We start from the raw sequence: 15,552 nt of genomic DNA on the forward strand, positions 1-15,552 counted from the left end.
TTTCTAAAATCTGTTGGGATGTCTGGCAGCAAAACATATTGTCTTGCTGATGTATTCTTTTGTATTGAACATCACCTTCACAACAAACAACTTTCTAGATAAATTGTAACAGTATATATAAAATATTTTTCAATCCTAAAAATATACCTCTTTGAATACTATTATTAAATATGTCTAACACAATTTCAAAAATTTCTCTACATCAGTTTCTTTTTGTTTTTTAAAGATTTATTTACTTATTTTTAGAGAGAGTGAGAGGGAGCGCACGCGAGCGGGGTGGGTAAGGGTAGAAGGAAAGGGAGAGAGAGAATCTCAAGCAGACTCCCCATTGAGCATGGAGTCTGATGTGAGGCTCCATCTCACGACCCTGAGATCATGACCTGAGCCAGAATCAAAAGTCGGACGCCTAACTGAATGAGCCACCCAGGTGTCCCAACTACCATCAGTTTCTTAATTTAGAAAGAACACTGCTTTTATCACTATACTATATTCCACCAAAGTTTGTATTTATAATATCACAACACAAAAATAATTGTATCTTTACTATTAAAAATTTTAATTGACACAGGAGTATCAGATGTTTCACATTTGGGAGGACAGGCTATTAAAAACTGCTTTGATTCCATGAAATGGATGAAAATTTTGGCTTATTCTTGGTATTAGCTGATTTTCCGTTGGGAACATCGGGTGACACTGAGATAAAACTGGTATCATTGAACTGATTGCAAAGTTCTTTGGCTAATGGAGCCAACACATTACCAGCTACAACTTCACTTTCTGTTTGTGCACAAGAAAACCTGTAATAGTTACAAGTGAAATGAACCTATTAGAATCTTTTAATCTAGATAAAGTCAAGTTTCAGAAAGCATGTACACCTTCTACAAATGATATATCTGATAAGGGGTTAATATCCAAAATATATAAAGAACTTATACAACTCAATACCAAAACAAAACAAAAAACGAAAAGAAAAACCAAAAACCAAAACCAAAACAAATAATCTGATTAAAAATAGGCAGAAGATGGGAGCAGACATTTTTTCAAAGAACACATACAGATGGCCAATAGACACATGAAAATATGCTCAACATCACTCATGAGCAGGGAAATATAAATCAAAACCACATGAGGTATCATGTTACATCAGTCAGAATGGCTACTAGTAAAAAGACTAACAGGAAATAACAAGTGTTGGTGAGGATGTGGAGAAAAAGCAACCCTTGTGCACTGTTGTTGGGCATTTAAATTGGTACAATTATTGTGGAAAATAGTATGAAAAAAATTAAAAATAGAAATGTATGATCCAGTACTCCACTACTGGATAATTGCCTAAAGAGAACAAAAACACTAACTCAAAAAGATATATGCACCTCTGTTTATGGCAGCATTATTTACAATAGCTAAGATATGGAAGCAACTTAAAGGTCCACCAAAAGATGAATGGATAAAGAAGATGTGGTATGTATATATATATATATATATATATATATATATATATATATACACATATATAAATACTACTCAGCCAAACAAAACAAGATTAGATTTTTCAGAGGGTAGGCTAAATAGGTAAAGGGGATTAAGAGGTACAAACTTCCAATTACAAAACAAGTAAATCAGAGCACCTAGGTGGTGCAGTCAGTTGAGCATATGACTTTGGGTTTCAGCTCAGGTCGTGATCTTAGGGTTGATCTTGGGATTGAGCTCCGCTGAGCGCGGAGTCTGCTGGAGATTCTATCTCCCTCTCCCTTGGCCCCACCCACTTATGTTCTCTTTCTCTCTCTGAAGTAAATAAATAAATCTTAAAAAATACAAAACAAGTAAGTCACAGAGAGGAAAAAGTACAGCATATGGAATGTAGTCAGAAATATTGCAATAATGTTGTGTTGTGACAGACAGAAATTATACTTATTGTGGTGAATACTCAGTAGTATATAGAATTTTTTAATCATTATGTTGTGTACCCGAAATTAATATAACATTGTATGTCAACTATACTTCAATAATAAAAAAGAACAAATAAAATAAACTGGACAAAAATTTTCAAACAAAGGTGAAAAATCAGAGGCAAACATAAACAGGGCCTTCGGTGACTATGTTTTTTGAGTACGTCTCCTTTGCCTGCTAGACTTCCCTGTATTTTCTATCTCTCTGATGCTAACCTAATTTTTTTTAACTTTTAGGCTTTTAAAAATATATGTAAAAATAATCTCACGCTAAACTGATATTTAGCATATCTAAATATCCATGCTTACTTAATCAGTACCATCTCTTTCTTTTAATTAAAATCTTTGTCATGGAAACAATATTCCCTTATATTGTGCATCTTTCCTGTGTATTTCTGAAACTCAGGGTAGGGGGGTCTAGAAAACTGTCTTCCACTCCAGATTGGTTATGGCCTATGTACCTTATTATTGGCAGAACTTTGAAGAGTACAGATGCTCTGGTACCACTTTAATGTTACTAAATCAGAATTCCAATGATCCACAGATACTACTGAGGCACAAAGATTGCTTCTTTCTGTTTCCTGTAAGTCTTTACAAGAGACAATTTGAGATTTTTTTGCTGCTAAAACAAAAGGAGAACACACTCAATGGATGAACTTATTATTGATGGGTACTGAGGTGTCTGGAATTATTGGAAATTCTGACTGCAGAGGTGTTAGGGTTGCAGAATTCCAAAAAGAAGATAAGAGACAGCCACCAATGCTTGCTTCTTTTGCTAATAACTTTTCCTAATTGAGTCTTTGGGGAGGAAGGTGTTTAATATGTCATGCTATTGAGAAGAAAGGAATGCAGACTGCTGTGAGATTTGAAAAAATACTCTAATAAAAGAAAAACATTGTTAATTTCCTTTCGCTGAGGCAGGCTTGAGATAGAGCCAGCTTGCTTCCACAGTGTTGCTGACAATCATGACATCAAAAATGTTTTAAGATTCTGAAAACCAAACTAGCCTCTGTGTTTTCTACCTTTCCTTCCTTCCTTAAGATTCTGGAAGCTATGAAAAAGAAAAAAAAATAGAGGTGGGGGGCATAAAAGAGGAAGCTCATTTCTAATTACCGTTGCTGTCTTGGTTAAATGACATCACCCCATAATGTGTACCATATCTTACAGAATTCCACTCAGGGTTTCAATTGCAAATGCCACAGTGAATGAGATATTACCAGTAAAATAAAATTTGAGAACCTTTAATAAACATTAATCCAAGCTGCCAATGTTAAGTATAACCAGGGTTCATATACTTCGGTGGTTAATTCAACTTCAGATACATAATTACAGATCCACATATTGCTGAATATCATGGCCATGAGGTGATTAGATTAAGTTTAACAAAAATAATTAGAAAGAACAAGATGAAGGGGAAATAAATGATATAGCAAATAGAGCTAAAGTAATGGGCAATTCTATCAAATAAAATCAAGTATAGGAATGAGCTCCTTTTAGACATATGGCAATCCTATAAATAAACCTATGGCCTTATCTCTCTTAAGTGATTAGAAATTCTGTAGTCATCTACCTAATCACTGAATCTATCCTGTAACTAAGCTGTTTATCCTCTGATTTTTATTTTTTACTTTGGAGCTTCAAATTGAATAGGAGTTCCACTGAACTTAAAGTCCTGAGCCTATACTTCTAAAGATTCGCCTCGGATATCTGATATCATGGAATGGAGAAACAGCATGTAATCAAAATACATGATGTCAGACTTCAGAGTTTTAAATTTGGTAGGGGCACCAATTATGTGCCACAGGCCTGAGCAAGTTTTTAAACCTCTGTCAGCCTCAGGATTTTTCTTCTGTAAGATGGTATTAACAGTGCTTAATTCCCAGGATTTCAGAGACTAAATGAAATAATTCTAATTGAGTGCTACTCAGTAAACAAATGTGCCTTCCCTGTCTATCCTTCCTTATGGTAGATTAGCGAATCTGAGAATCTTCATAATTATTTGCCAAGTCAGTTTGCATCCCTCCATTAGAAGTGGCAAGTAATTGATGAATCCTATTTTTAGTGCTTTTCCCCTTGAGAGAAAGAGAGGGAGTGCTTCAGTCAAGAATAAGCATAAATTACATGGCATCACTCAAGATTAATTCAGAACATTTATAGTAGTTATATGATCTGTCATCATGTGTTAGTACTCAGCAAGAGAAAACTGGACTGGAAAATTAGCAAGGTTGAAGGTGAAGAATAAAGTGCCCCAGTTAACACATGCAGGCCCTGGGAACACTAGTTATCTGGAAAATTTGTAGCTTGAAAATGTTTGCATTTCTAAAAGAAAAACATTTATAATGATGGTGAGGATAGCTAAGAGAGAAAAGAGAATGGATGAATTTGCACTTTAAGAAAACTGAAATTTATCATAGAAGTATTTTATAACTTTTGAATTATTTCCATTTTTAGATCACTCCTATAAATTCACATATATTCAAGCATATATATATATTTATATATGACCCAACGAACTATTCTGACACCCTAAAAACTTACCTAAAGATTTGTGAACCCTCTCTTTTCTTTGCCATTCCTTGAGGATTAACCTATAGACTGGTCTTTAGGAGGTAGAATATGAATATTCAGAATTTTTCATGCTATAAATTTAGCAATTTTAAGCCTGCAGAGGGCTCCCTGCTTTGACATGATTCTATATATGCAAAGTCCAGCACAAACTGTTGGTAAGGAACCAAAGTAAGGTTTAATGTTTGTTATGGGCTTAAGTATTTGCTCTAACTGTGTTAAATTAAGTTTAAAAAGATGAATGAAGCAAAGCCGAGTCTCTACTTCTGACGCTTGAGATATAATTTGTTAATTGTTTCATCATGCAAAATTTAATCTTCCTCTACTTTACCAGTCTGAAAACCAAATGTGCTTTAATTTTGTATCATGAGTCCGCATAGACACCTGCTGTCTGATTCTTCTAACAGTTTTATATTTCTCTCTGTTCAGAGCTTAAATAACACACTGCCTACCTATCTATCTATCTATCTATCTATCTATCTATCTATCTATCTATCTATCTATCTACCTACCTACCTATCTACCTATCTACCTGTTTATTTATTTATAACACATTTTAAAGATGAGACTGACCAGCTGATCAGTGTCTTAAACCTGGAGATGAATATAGGCAAAGCTCAATGAAGAACAGCATTGTTTCAGTGTTTATAATTGTGATTACAGTAGGCCCCCTTCTCTGCAGGGGATACATCCCAAGACTCCCAGTGGATGCCGGAAACCACAAATAGTACCGAGCCCTATATATAGTATGCTTTGTCTTATACATACAAACCCATGATAAAGTTGAATTTATAAATTAGGCACAGTGAGAGATTAACAATAACTAACATAAAGTAGAACAATTATAACAATATAGTGTGATAAAAGTTATGTGAGTGTGGTCTCTCAAAATATCATATTATACTGTACTCAACCTTCTCCTTCTTGTGATGTGAGAAGATGAAATGCCTACCTGATGAGATGAAGAGAGGCAAACGGCATAGGCATTGGGATGTAGCGTTAGGCTACTGCTGACCTTCTGACAGTACATCAGAAGGAGGGTCATCTGTTTCCAGACCATACTTGAGTGCAGGTAACTAAAACCATAGAAAATGAAACTCTGGATAAGGGTGCACTGTTGTACTTAAATTGTGCATTTAAATCTTTTTTTTTTTTTCACTCTTCATCTCTCTATTTCCTTGTAATTTATTTTTTGGAAAAAAAAGAACAAGAAAAAAACAGCATTTAAATCTAAGAAATATCGGAAGAAGGGAAGAAAAAAATTCCAACTGTTTTCAACACCTCCTGCCATTTTGAACCTTATTCTGCTTATTCCTGTCAGTTCTTACCTAATAAAATACTCAGCAGATTTTTCCAATCCCAGTGAATAATGTCCACACAACACTTAGAACGTATTTATTTAGAAAGGTTTATTAACATTATTGTGACAATTTAAAATACAGTTATCTCCCAGTTTTTTGAAATTCTGCATGAATTAAGCCACCTCAGTTTTACGAAAGACCTATATTAGTACCCATTTTCCCAACCAATAAGAACATGAAGAGAATTTCTGCTTCTGTGAAAAAGAGTGAAGAGTAAAAATAGCATTCAGCATTTGTTTTGCAGTGAGCAGTTCTAGAGGCCACACATACCTCGAGCAGTGAGAGCGGCCGCGTCAAGCTCCTTCCCGGGGAAATACCCTCAGCCTCTCAGCACCAACCTGCCAGAGCTTTGAACTGTGTCTTTGAGCGTCTGTGCTTTATTCTGATTTATTTTTCTTCACCCATTAGCAACATTAGTCTCAAGGTATCAGAACAACCTATGAGAGATTTTTTAGGGGGTCTGGGAATGCTCAAAATTTTTCCATATAAATGAATGGTTAATTGCTTTTTCACTTTACACCATTTTGGCTTATGAAAGATTTCATAAGAAGGCTCTATTTCAGATAACAGGGGAAACCTGTAACATGGAATTACAGGCTTCTGAAATTATAGGTTTATGAAAGATCTGATTTTTTTTGTAAAAGTGAAAATTTCTTCCAGTTAGTGAAAACAGGTACTATTGTAGGTCTTTCATAATGCATAAAGTGAAGCATAACGCAAACTTTTGAAAAGCAGGGGATACGTGTACTGCATGCTCTTCAAATTGCCAAAACAAACAGATCAAACATATTAGACATCGGTACTAACTGTTGAATACACATACTCTGACAAATTCTCTTCATTTTCATTTCAGTGATGTCTTTTTCAGAAAGTAGCTCCTTAGGTTATGTGGTTTTCAAAGGTAAATATAGACTTAGGCAGACAACTAATGTAACACATTTTTATGAGAACAAATATTTATCTAAGTACAATTTTAGCAAACAGAAGTTGTCAAAAAATGCAAATTAAATCTTCGTTCTTTTTAAGTTTTCCCTTCCTTTTCTTATACTCATTGACTTTGATGCTACCAGTAAATATAACATCATTGTATTTGAAATTACTTGATTTAACCCTAGCAATAAAGGAAAGGAACTGCAGTGGACTTTGATTTTAGTAGAAAACAACAAATATGGAAAGCAAGCATAAGTAAATAAGCATATTTACCTTTAATTAAAGAAATGGTTCATATAATCATTATATAATTATATTTCCAGAGGCAATCATAATATACTGTGGTTGTAGACAACTGACTAAAACCAAAGAATTGAATACAAACTTATTTCCAAGGGCCGAAGGCAAGTTCTTTCATGCTTCTGACTCCCCAGAAAGCAATGCAGATGGAAAAAAAAATCTGAAGAAATAAAATACAAAGAGGAAAAGCAGTTAAAATTGAATCAATACTTTTGTTCAACTGCGTTAAAAATATCTTTGCGGGGGAAAATGAACAAGAACATTTTAGACAGTTAAATTAATCAAATTGAATTTAGCAGTTGTTCACTGATAAGAGTTTAGCCAACACAACTTAAAAAGCGTTACATTTGAGACAGGAGTGGGAGTAAAAAGTTTTGGTTTTGTTGCTTTTAATTTTTATACTCCCAAATCTGGGTCATTTCTTGGGATGGGACTGTGAAAGTTAGATACTGCATGAGCCAGAACTTTCCTCTGGCATCTGGGCATACTGTATGGAGAATGTACTGTATGAAATGATCTCATTGTTTATATAGTTTAAGAAGCATTTGGAAAAGGAGAAATAAAAACATTATGAAGAATCATTCCTCTCTGGGGCAATGCGATCTAACCTGTTATGAACTTTACACAACGTGAACTAAAGGTTAATCACCACTGCTGATTTACCTTCTCAGTCTGTTGATCTTACCAGGTATAAAAAAATGTACTACAAAATTCTCTTTAAAATCAATGACATAGCTGTCATAATAAGCAGCCATCAGAGTTCATTGAGTTTACTTTCTTTCTTTCAAGTAACATCACACATTTCCAATAAATCACCCAAAATTAGCCACATAAAACTCTTGATTTCTGATGATCTTAGCAAGAACATTTATAAGAATTCATGGTTGTAGAATTTTTTATTATGCATAATCTAAATGCCATAATGCCATAACACATGTATTTTCTCTTGAGGTAAAATCCAAGCATGAGTCCTGATCTTTATGCCTCAGAGCCCTCCTAAGCCAACCCTTCCATTTACTCTTACCTGTGTACTAAAATTTAACTCTAAGATTGCTTTTATGATCTCCATTTCAGGTGTTACTGGTATGACGATGGAAAAGAGTAACACCCCCAAAAAACGGGGTGATCGGGATAGCTGTGCAAGTATCTCTCCATATATGTATTTTTTTAATTGTGCAAACCTCTCCCAACTACAAAAATATGACCAGGTCTTCTCCCCAGGAAGAAGATCACTATTTGTGAAAGATCCACAAAAATATACAAAGAAGCACATTTAGTAATAAGATGGAGCCTTGAGGAACATTCTGGGGTGACGGACTTGGGAGATGCCAAGGGCATTAACTGAGGCCAGCCATCAATTTAAAGAAAATAGCTTGAATTGTGGTTATTTTGCAATGAAAGCCTGAATATAAAAACAAGAACACCACCACCACCACCTTCCTAAACACTGATATTTAGATTTTACAGGTGGGTTGTTCAGTTTCATATGAACCTTATGGTTCTTTCTAGAGAACCGTTATGCTTCACATTAGCCAGTCTGCAGTTTTCTTCAAATACATGCATTCCTTTCAGCCTATAATATGCACAATATAAAAAAATATATATCAAAAATAAAATCAGCAGTTATATTGAAGCAGAAGTCAAGAATAATATTAACATTATGGAGTTGCCTCAAAAATCAAATACAATATATTTAAAGGCTGGTTTTGATTTTGTTTCTTTTGACTGTAATTCAAGAAAAATGACTTCATGGGATTTCTCATGATGGTGCCAAGCAAAATAACACCAAGGTGGGGAGTATTTATGAAGGCCCTTTGTGCAATGAATTGCATTAGTCTATGAAGATGGGTAATGTTGACAGGGGACTAGCTGCAAAGACAACTTTCCAATGGGACAGAGATGATAAATGCATAATATCAGCATAAATATTCCATTCAATCCATAATATTCATTGAGCAACTAACAGATACCTTGTGTTGTGCAAGGTAGTGGAACCTGAAATATATTTGGCAACTAAAGTTTTTATTAGTTTTGAGTTTAGTGTTTAGGGTCACAAGGATTCCATGGGTGAAGCCTAGGGAGAATGAAACTGCTAAACTGTTTGTAAAATTTTGCTAGGGTATCATGATTCTCCTCTTCCCTACTCCCCACCCACTAGACTATCCATACTTTCATCTGGGATCCCAGAAATATTAAGAACTTCTGATCTAAGAACAGAATGAAAAAAAAATTAAAATTCAGTTCATGCCTCTGTGGTTAATCCACAACTTCACAATTAAATCTTTCCACTTTTGAAACTATAATTCAAGTCCTATTTTCTTAAGGGTCCATCCCTAACTAAAACACAATTGCCTTTTCCAGTGATCTAAAATGCTTTTAGCTTCCTACCCAAAAATGCAATGTTGGACAGTTTGTAGTTTTATTTTGTTTCTCTGTTTTTGTTTTTTGGGGTTTTTTTTTTGCCCCTATATATTACCTCTTTAAAAAGATGGGGTGAAAAACTGATGAAGCATAGAAGTCCAGTTCAGGTTCAATGTTAATGTGCAGTGAGACCCTTGCTTAAACTAGCCTTTGTCTTAGGTGCCTTATTGGATTATAATGTTTAATGCTCATTACAAACCTTGGTAGATTGGTACCCAACTTGCTCATGCGGTGATGGGAATTTAGAATTTATGGGGTTTACCAAGAAATCACAAAACTACTAAATATCAGAGCTGGGATATGTTCTTATGTTTATGTAGAATCTCCCAGAAAAATCTAACTGCACATCCTAGGAAAGCAGTTCAGTGACTCTGTGCATCAGTAGGGAATCATTTCCTCTTTTTTTTGTAGCCCCCTGTACTTGCCTAATGATTTTTGAGTCAGTAACTGCTAGGTTTCTGACACTTTTCACAATCAACATTTTAAGCATAAATTGGAGTTTTTATATATAATGAAATCCAGAATGGCATAGAATCATAGAAACTAATACAATGAATATGCCCTTCTCAAAATACGCATGATCCTGAAATAGTTACTCGATTTCATTAGAAAATAGTTAAGTAGGAAAAAATAGATTTGCTCTTATATTTTTGTAAGTGTATCTGTGTGTAATATATATGTATATGTATATATATATATTTTAGACATAAATGTATATTTCACATATAATTTTACATAAATTTCACATAAAATTTTAAGGAGTCAATAAAACCAGTTGATTATTGATTGCAGTCATTCCATTTTAAATTTTCTCTTGTCCGAAACTTCTCTTGATCTTTGTATCAACTTGTCCATTTTAGTTTGCCATAATTGATTAGATTAAAAGCATCATTTGAAATAGTTGTTCGTTAACATATTTCCCAACCAAGTATTTGTTCAAGGAAGGCAGAAGAATTACTGCTTAGGCCGGTGCAAGAATAAATGGCACCTAAAGCAGGTTTTTTTGCAACATTCTTCTCTAATCATAGATACAATGTTTCTGAATATGTACAAACTCAATGAACGCTTATTTTATCCTAGGTTTGGGCAAGTCCCAAGATTTTAACAGCTGGATTCAAAATATGAAACGGAGGAAGTTCACTCTTGGTGTCAAGTCCTGCTTGAGCTAACACATCATTAGTGGCTCCTGTCTTCAGGCTATTTCCTTGACTTCCCAGGCCCCTAGACTCTGATGCCTGAACTTTGGCCTGTACAGATGCTCTCCCCATTTCCTCCACCCCTTTCCAAAAAAAGTGCATCAATTGACAGGTGGCTAATCTGAGCCACTAATCCATACTGAAACACCAGTGGGAACCGATATTTTATTCTGCTGCCCTCACTGTTATGTCTGTGTTTTAAGAGGTCTTATAAAACATGGCTCTACTTATGAGCAAATCAGACATCTAATCTTAAGGGAGACAGAATAGTATCAGAAGAGGTATTTATGTGCATATGCCATCTCCTCAAACTGCAATCTCTCAAATTACAAAGCTAGTGGATTGTTCTTACACCTATATACATATCTGTCTTGGTTGGTTTGAGTCCACCTACTTCTGTGTATTAATAAATGACCTGAGGTGCAAATAAAATATCATCTTAGGTAGTGGATAATTTCCAGTAGAACTAGCTAGCAACACCCCACACGTCTCAAATCATTTAACCTTCAGTAAATTGGCAAATGAAATGAAAGTTTTAAAGTACTTGAAAAATTACCCACAGGAGAAACTAAATCTCTGAAATAGGTGACATTGATTTTGATTCTCAAACATGGATTTATTGTTACAAATACTGAAACAGAACACACTGAGAGATAACATCTCATTTAATTTTATGCTTAGTCACAGTAGCAATATAATTATGTATACTAAATCACTAAAAAGTTAAACGAGCAAGTTAGAAGAGCTGTCATTTCGTAAATGGTGGGTAAAGTTTGATAAATTCTACCTTCACAAGGAAGGAACGTGGAATACTTTAACTAAAAATAGCATTCTTTTGGTGAAGATTTGAGACTTAAGCACTCTCAAATAATTAAAAAGAATATTACTGCTTGTTTCATTGTGTTTATTTTCAGCCAAATTTAGACTTTTGTATGGATTTCCTAAATTCTCCTGGAATGGATATACTTATTTTTTATGCCTAACAAATCATATCCTGCCTATAAAAGGAAGAGTATATTTTTACCTAAAAATTATTTTTCTGACATTGATGAGGTTCATAAAATAACAATTAACTGGCTATTTATCACCACTATAACAACAAAAACAGCAACACTTTGTTTTAAGAGTAACACATTAAACATAAAGAAGTTTTTACCAAATTATTTGGAGAAAAATAAAACCAATGCTTTGTTAAGTATGCTCTTTAACATAATATTTTGATTTTTTTAGAGATGACAATTGTCTGCTGTACAGATAAACAGATAAGAACTTAAAGAGTTCAAATCTGAATTGCTACAAAATATCTCCATTTCCTATTAATGCAAGAGACAAATACAAACAGAACTAGACCAGAAATTGGAGCCAAATGGATTGAAAGTCCTTCTGAAGTGAAAACATCGAAAGATATTTGGTAATAACACATTTTTTTCTTAGAATTTTTCAAGGATACAGTTTGACAAATGCCAATTCAAAAGAAATCGGGAATTACTGATTTTGTTTCTGTATATGACTAAAAAACTAAGAGTCATATGCAGACAAATAAACAAAAGGCTTAAGACAAATAATTTCCAGGCACTGCAACTATTACTTGGAAATCTTGTGTTCTCCCTCTGCCTTTGTTTCTGTACCCTATTCAAAGCAGATTCAGTCACTGCTATACTTAATACGTGCTCCTATCAGATTTACTACTATTAAAATGTAAATCAAATATTGTTTTACATGTTTTAAATATAACTGAAATTCTTAACTGAAGGAAAATAATATAAAAAGAAAGTTTATGTGAATGTCCATGATAACAATGCCTTATTTAAAACAAATATAGATTTTTCTTAATCATTACATATGCTCTGGTATTAATTTTCAAACAAGATAATATATTAAACATACCATGATCATGTTTTTTAAAAGAAAATAAACACAAAATAAATATTGGAACAAAAGTTTTAATTCAGCTGAACTCTGAAACCTGAAAAATCAGGTATTTTACTATTTTATAACTCAGTGGAGGCAAAGGACTTTAATAATTTTAGTGACAAAAAAAGTACTAAGTTAATTTAGATAACAAATACAGAATCTTCATTGTAACCATTTCTTCAGCTCCCCGGGATAATTATCTCCTATTATGTACAATAATTTATTCACTTCTGAAAGTCTAAATGGCTCAAGAAAGTGTAAATTATTTTCAACAATACCCCTATAGAACATCCTATTGTTCATCTATACCACACTTGAGCTATCATGATAACATTTGAAAACCATAAATATTAGTAAGAATAGCATAGATCACTTAGAGGTCTTCAAGACCTACCTAACATTCAGAGAATATACTTGAAGACAGTTGTCATGAATTAGCTACCGTGCATGCAAACCCATCTGGTCGAAATTGTATAAACTGTAATTAGCATAAAGTGAAAATAGATGCTACATTTCTCAAAAACATCTGTGGATTTTTCATCTTTGAATTCAAAATTATGAATAAAGTGTCTTTATAGATACAGGACTTTAAAATTGTCCAATATTACCAACACTTGTTCTGAGGGTATGACCATCCAGTAATATGGATTTTAAAACTGCCTTTAATTTCTTACTATATTCTTGCTTTTCTCTATACATAATGACACATCTTTGAATTTATGTTGATTTCCTAGAAAATTTCTAAATATTTTAATATACATACTCTAGATATCCAGGCTTCCTTTTCAGTTTTTTCCAGGTTCCCCGCCCCCACCCCCCCAGCTTGAAGTTTCTCAAAGGGACAAGTACAAGGAAAAGGTCAAACTTAGCACAATTAAAGCATAGAGGAAAAAAAAAATATATATATATATTTTGAAACTGAACATTTTTGAAAAAAATGTTGCTGGATTAATCATGGTCCTTTAGTGTCCTAACAGAACTCTCTGTAATGATGAAAACCATATTTAACCTAAATTCAAAGTACTACACTTTTCTAATCCCCTTTTACTTCTGACTACTGAGATTTAAAGCGTTTACGTTCTAAAATCAGAACTCTGTTTTAACAAAAATTATCAAGAAAAACATTCAACCCTAGTCTGCCAAAATGCCATTTTCATGGTGAATGAGTGGTGGTTCTTGCCAAATAATCTCATTATAGCAGATTGATTTTAAGTGTATTGTGCATACCAAAGGCCCACTCCTGGCAACTCTCTGACATTAATCAAGAGCCTACATCTTAAAAAAAAAAACAAAAAAAAAGGCTACATCTTTTCACATGCATAACAATTTTTAATACTTGATGTACAAAAATCTATATCTGAAAGACCATGTGTTTACCAATGCAGAATACCATTCAACACTGCTAGCCCTGGACTTGCGGTGGGCTGTTAAAAAGAATTCTTTGTACTTGCCTACTATCTAGGAAACAAAGGAAGTCTCTTAAAAAATGAGTTTATTTTCAGGAAAAAAAAAAACGCCATGTTTACAGAAATAATAGTGATGTCTGGTTTTAAAAACACGACAGTATATCTTGGAAGGATATGTTTTGAGAAGATCTCTTTGTATTGTTTTTGCTTGTGTCAAAGGGATGATTACAGCCCCAGTAAATGGGTACCTCCCAGAGTAGGCTAAATAGAAGGCCAACAGCCCACATATGGCTTGCAGCTTGGGGGATTTCTCTCAAAGTTCTGCCAGAGATGGGACTGCCCAAATGGTTTCTCGCGTAAGTCCTAAGTCATAAACTGCATCCTACGAGGCCAGCCATGCCAGAACTGGACCTAAGGGTATACAGAGTCTTGGCTGATGGGAAACAATGACTGCTTCCTAAGGAAGCCCCAGCTGCTTTCCTGAGAGACACCCCAGATGCCTGAATTTTCCCTTACTTTCCATTTTTGACTACCTGTTCTGGCAACAGTTCCAACAAAGGGGGAGGCAGGCGGCAGGCACCCAGCTGTTTTCAATAAGCTTTGGCAATGTAGGTACTGATTACATAAATGCTACAAACATTCAAAGAGTGTATTTTCTAGTTTTTAAGCTACAAAAAAGGTGTGAGCCTGTACCAACACCCTAGATCTCCTCTGCTCCAGATAATGATAATGCTGATCAGGATGATGACTACAATGACCATGAGGAAGAGGGTGATGATAATCAGGGCTGTAATTATGAAAGCAAAGATTATTAAAGGAAACATGATATCATGAACTGCTGGGAAAGAGCTCAAATTATATACAGAATTGGAAAGATGAGAAATTTCCACATTTCAGGGGCAAGAATATATATATTTTTTTCCTTTAGGAAACAATGAGGTCAAAATGTGCAATTAAATCACTGATGTCTTATATTTCCCACAATCCAGGGGAAAAAAAAACAATCAGCTGTTGCATCATCCATTTGCATTAACACTTCCCTTTTCATTCGCATATATTCAAAAATATTATTTTAAACTCTTAATATACAAGTTGGACTTTGAACAACACAGGTTTGAACCGCATGCAGACACTTAAATGCAGTTTTTTTCCCATAAACACAATACAGCACTGCAAATGATTTTTTTCTTCTCTTCCTTATGAGTTGCTTCATAACATTGTCTTTCCCTTAGCTTCCTTTATTCTAAGAATACCATATTTAATACGTATTACATACAAAATATGTGTTACTCAACTGATTGTGTTATCAGTAAGGCTTCTGGTCAACTGTAGGCTATTAGTAGTTAAGTTTTGGGGGGAGTCAAAAGTTATACATGGATTTTCAACTGCTTCGGGGTTTGGTGCTTCTAACCTCCACGCTGTTCAATTGTATGTAAAATATCCAAGAAGGTATATTAATAAAAGGTCTTGTGCTTATATTAAGATCAGGTTCAGAAACCTAGTCCAACTAGAA

At 34.1% G+C, this 15,552-nt stretch overlaps 1 protein-coding gene across 3 annotated transcripts in view; it reads right to left on the reverse strand.

Annotated features, from left to right (window-relative positions):
- Positions 1-5,905: 5,905 nt before the first annotated feature.
- The window catches only part of AGMO (alkylglycerol monooxygenase), a 393,108-nt gene continuing 383,461 nt past the window's right edge, over positions 5,906-15,552 (reverse strand). For all 3 annotated transcript variants that reach the window (XR_012380236.1, XM_025873380.2, XM_073898903.1), the window contains one exon: positions 5,906-7,262. Coding sequence is in view for 2 of the 3 variants with exons in the window: in XM_025873380.2 (XP_025729165.1) it covers positions 7,188-7,262 (75 nt within the window). In the remaining variant the exon portion in view is untranslated. The remainder of the gene's footprint in view (positions 7,263-15,552) is intronic.

The sequence above is a fragment of the Callorhinus ursinus genome, unplaced genomic scaffold (genome assembly GCF_003265705.2).
Source record: "Callorhinus ursinus isolate GAN/ISIS: 27379988/994484 unplaced genomic scaffold, GSC_fseal_2.0 scaffold12, whole genome shotgun sequence".
NCBI lineage: Eukaryota > Metazoa > Chordata > Mammalia > Carnivora > Otariidae > Callorhinus > Callorhinus ursinus.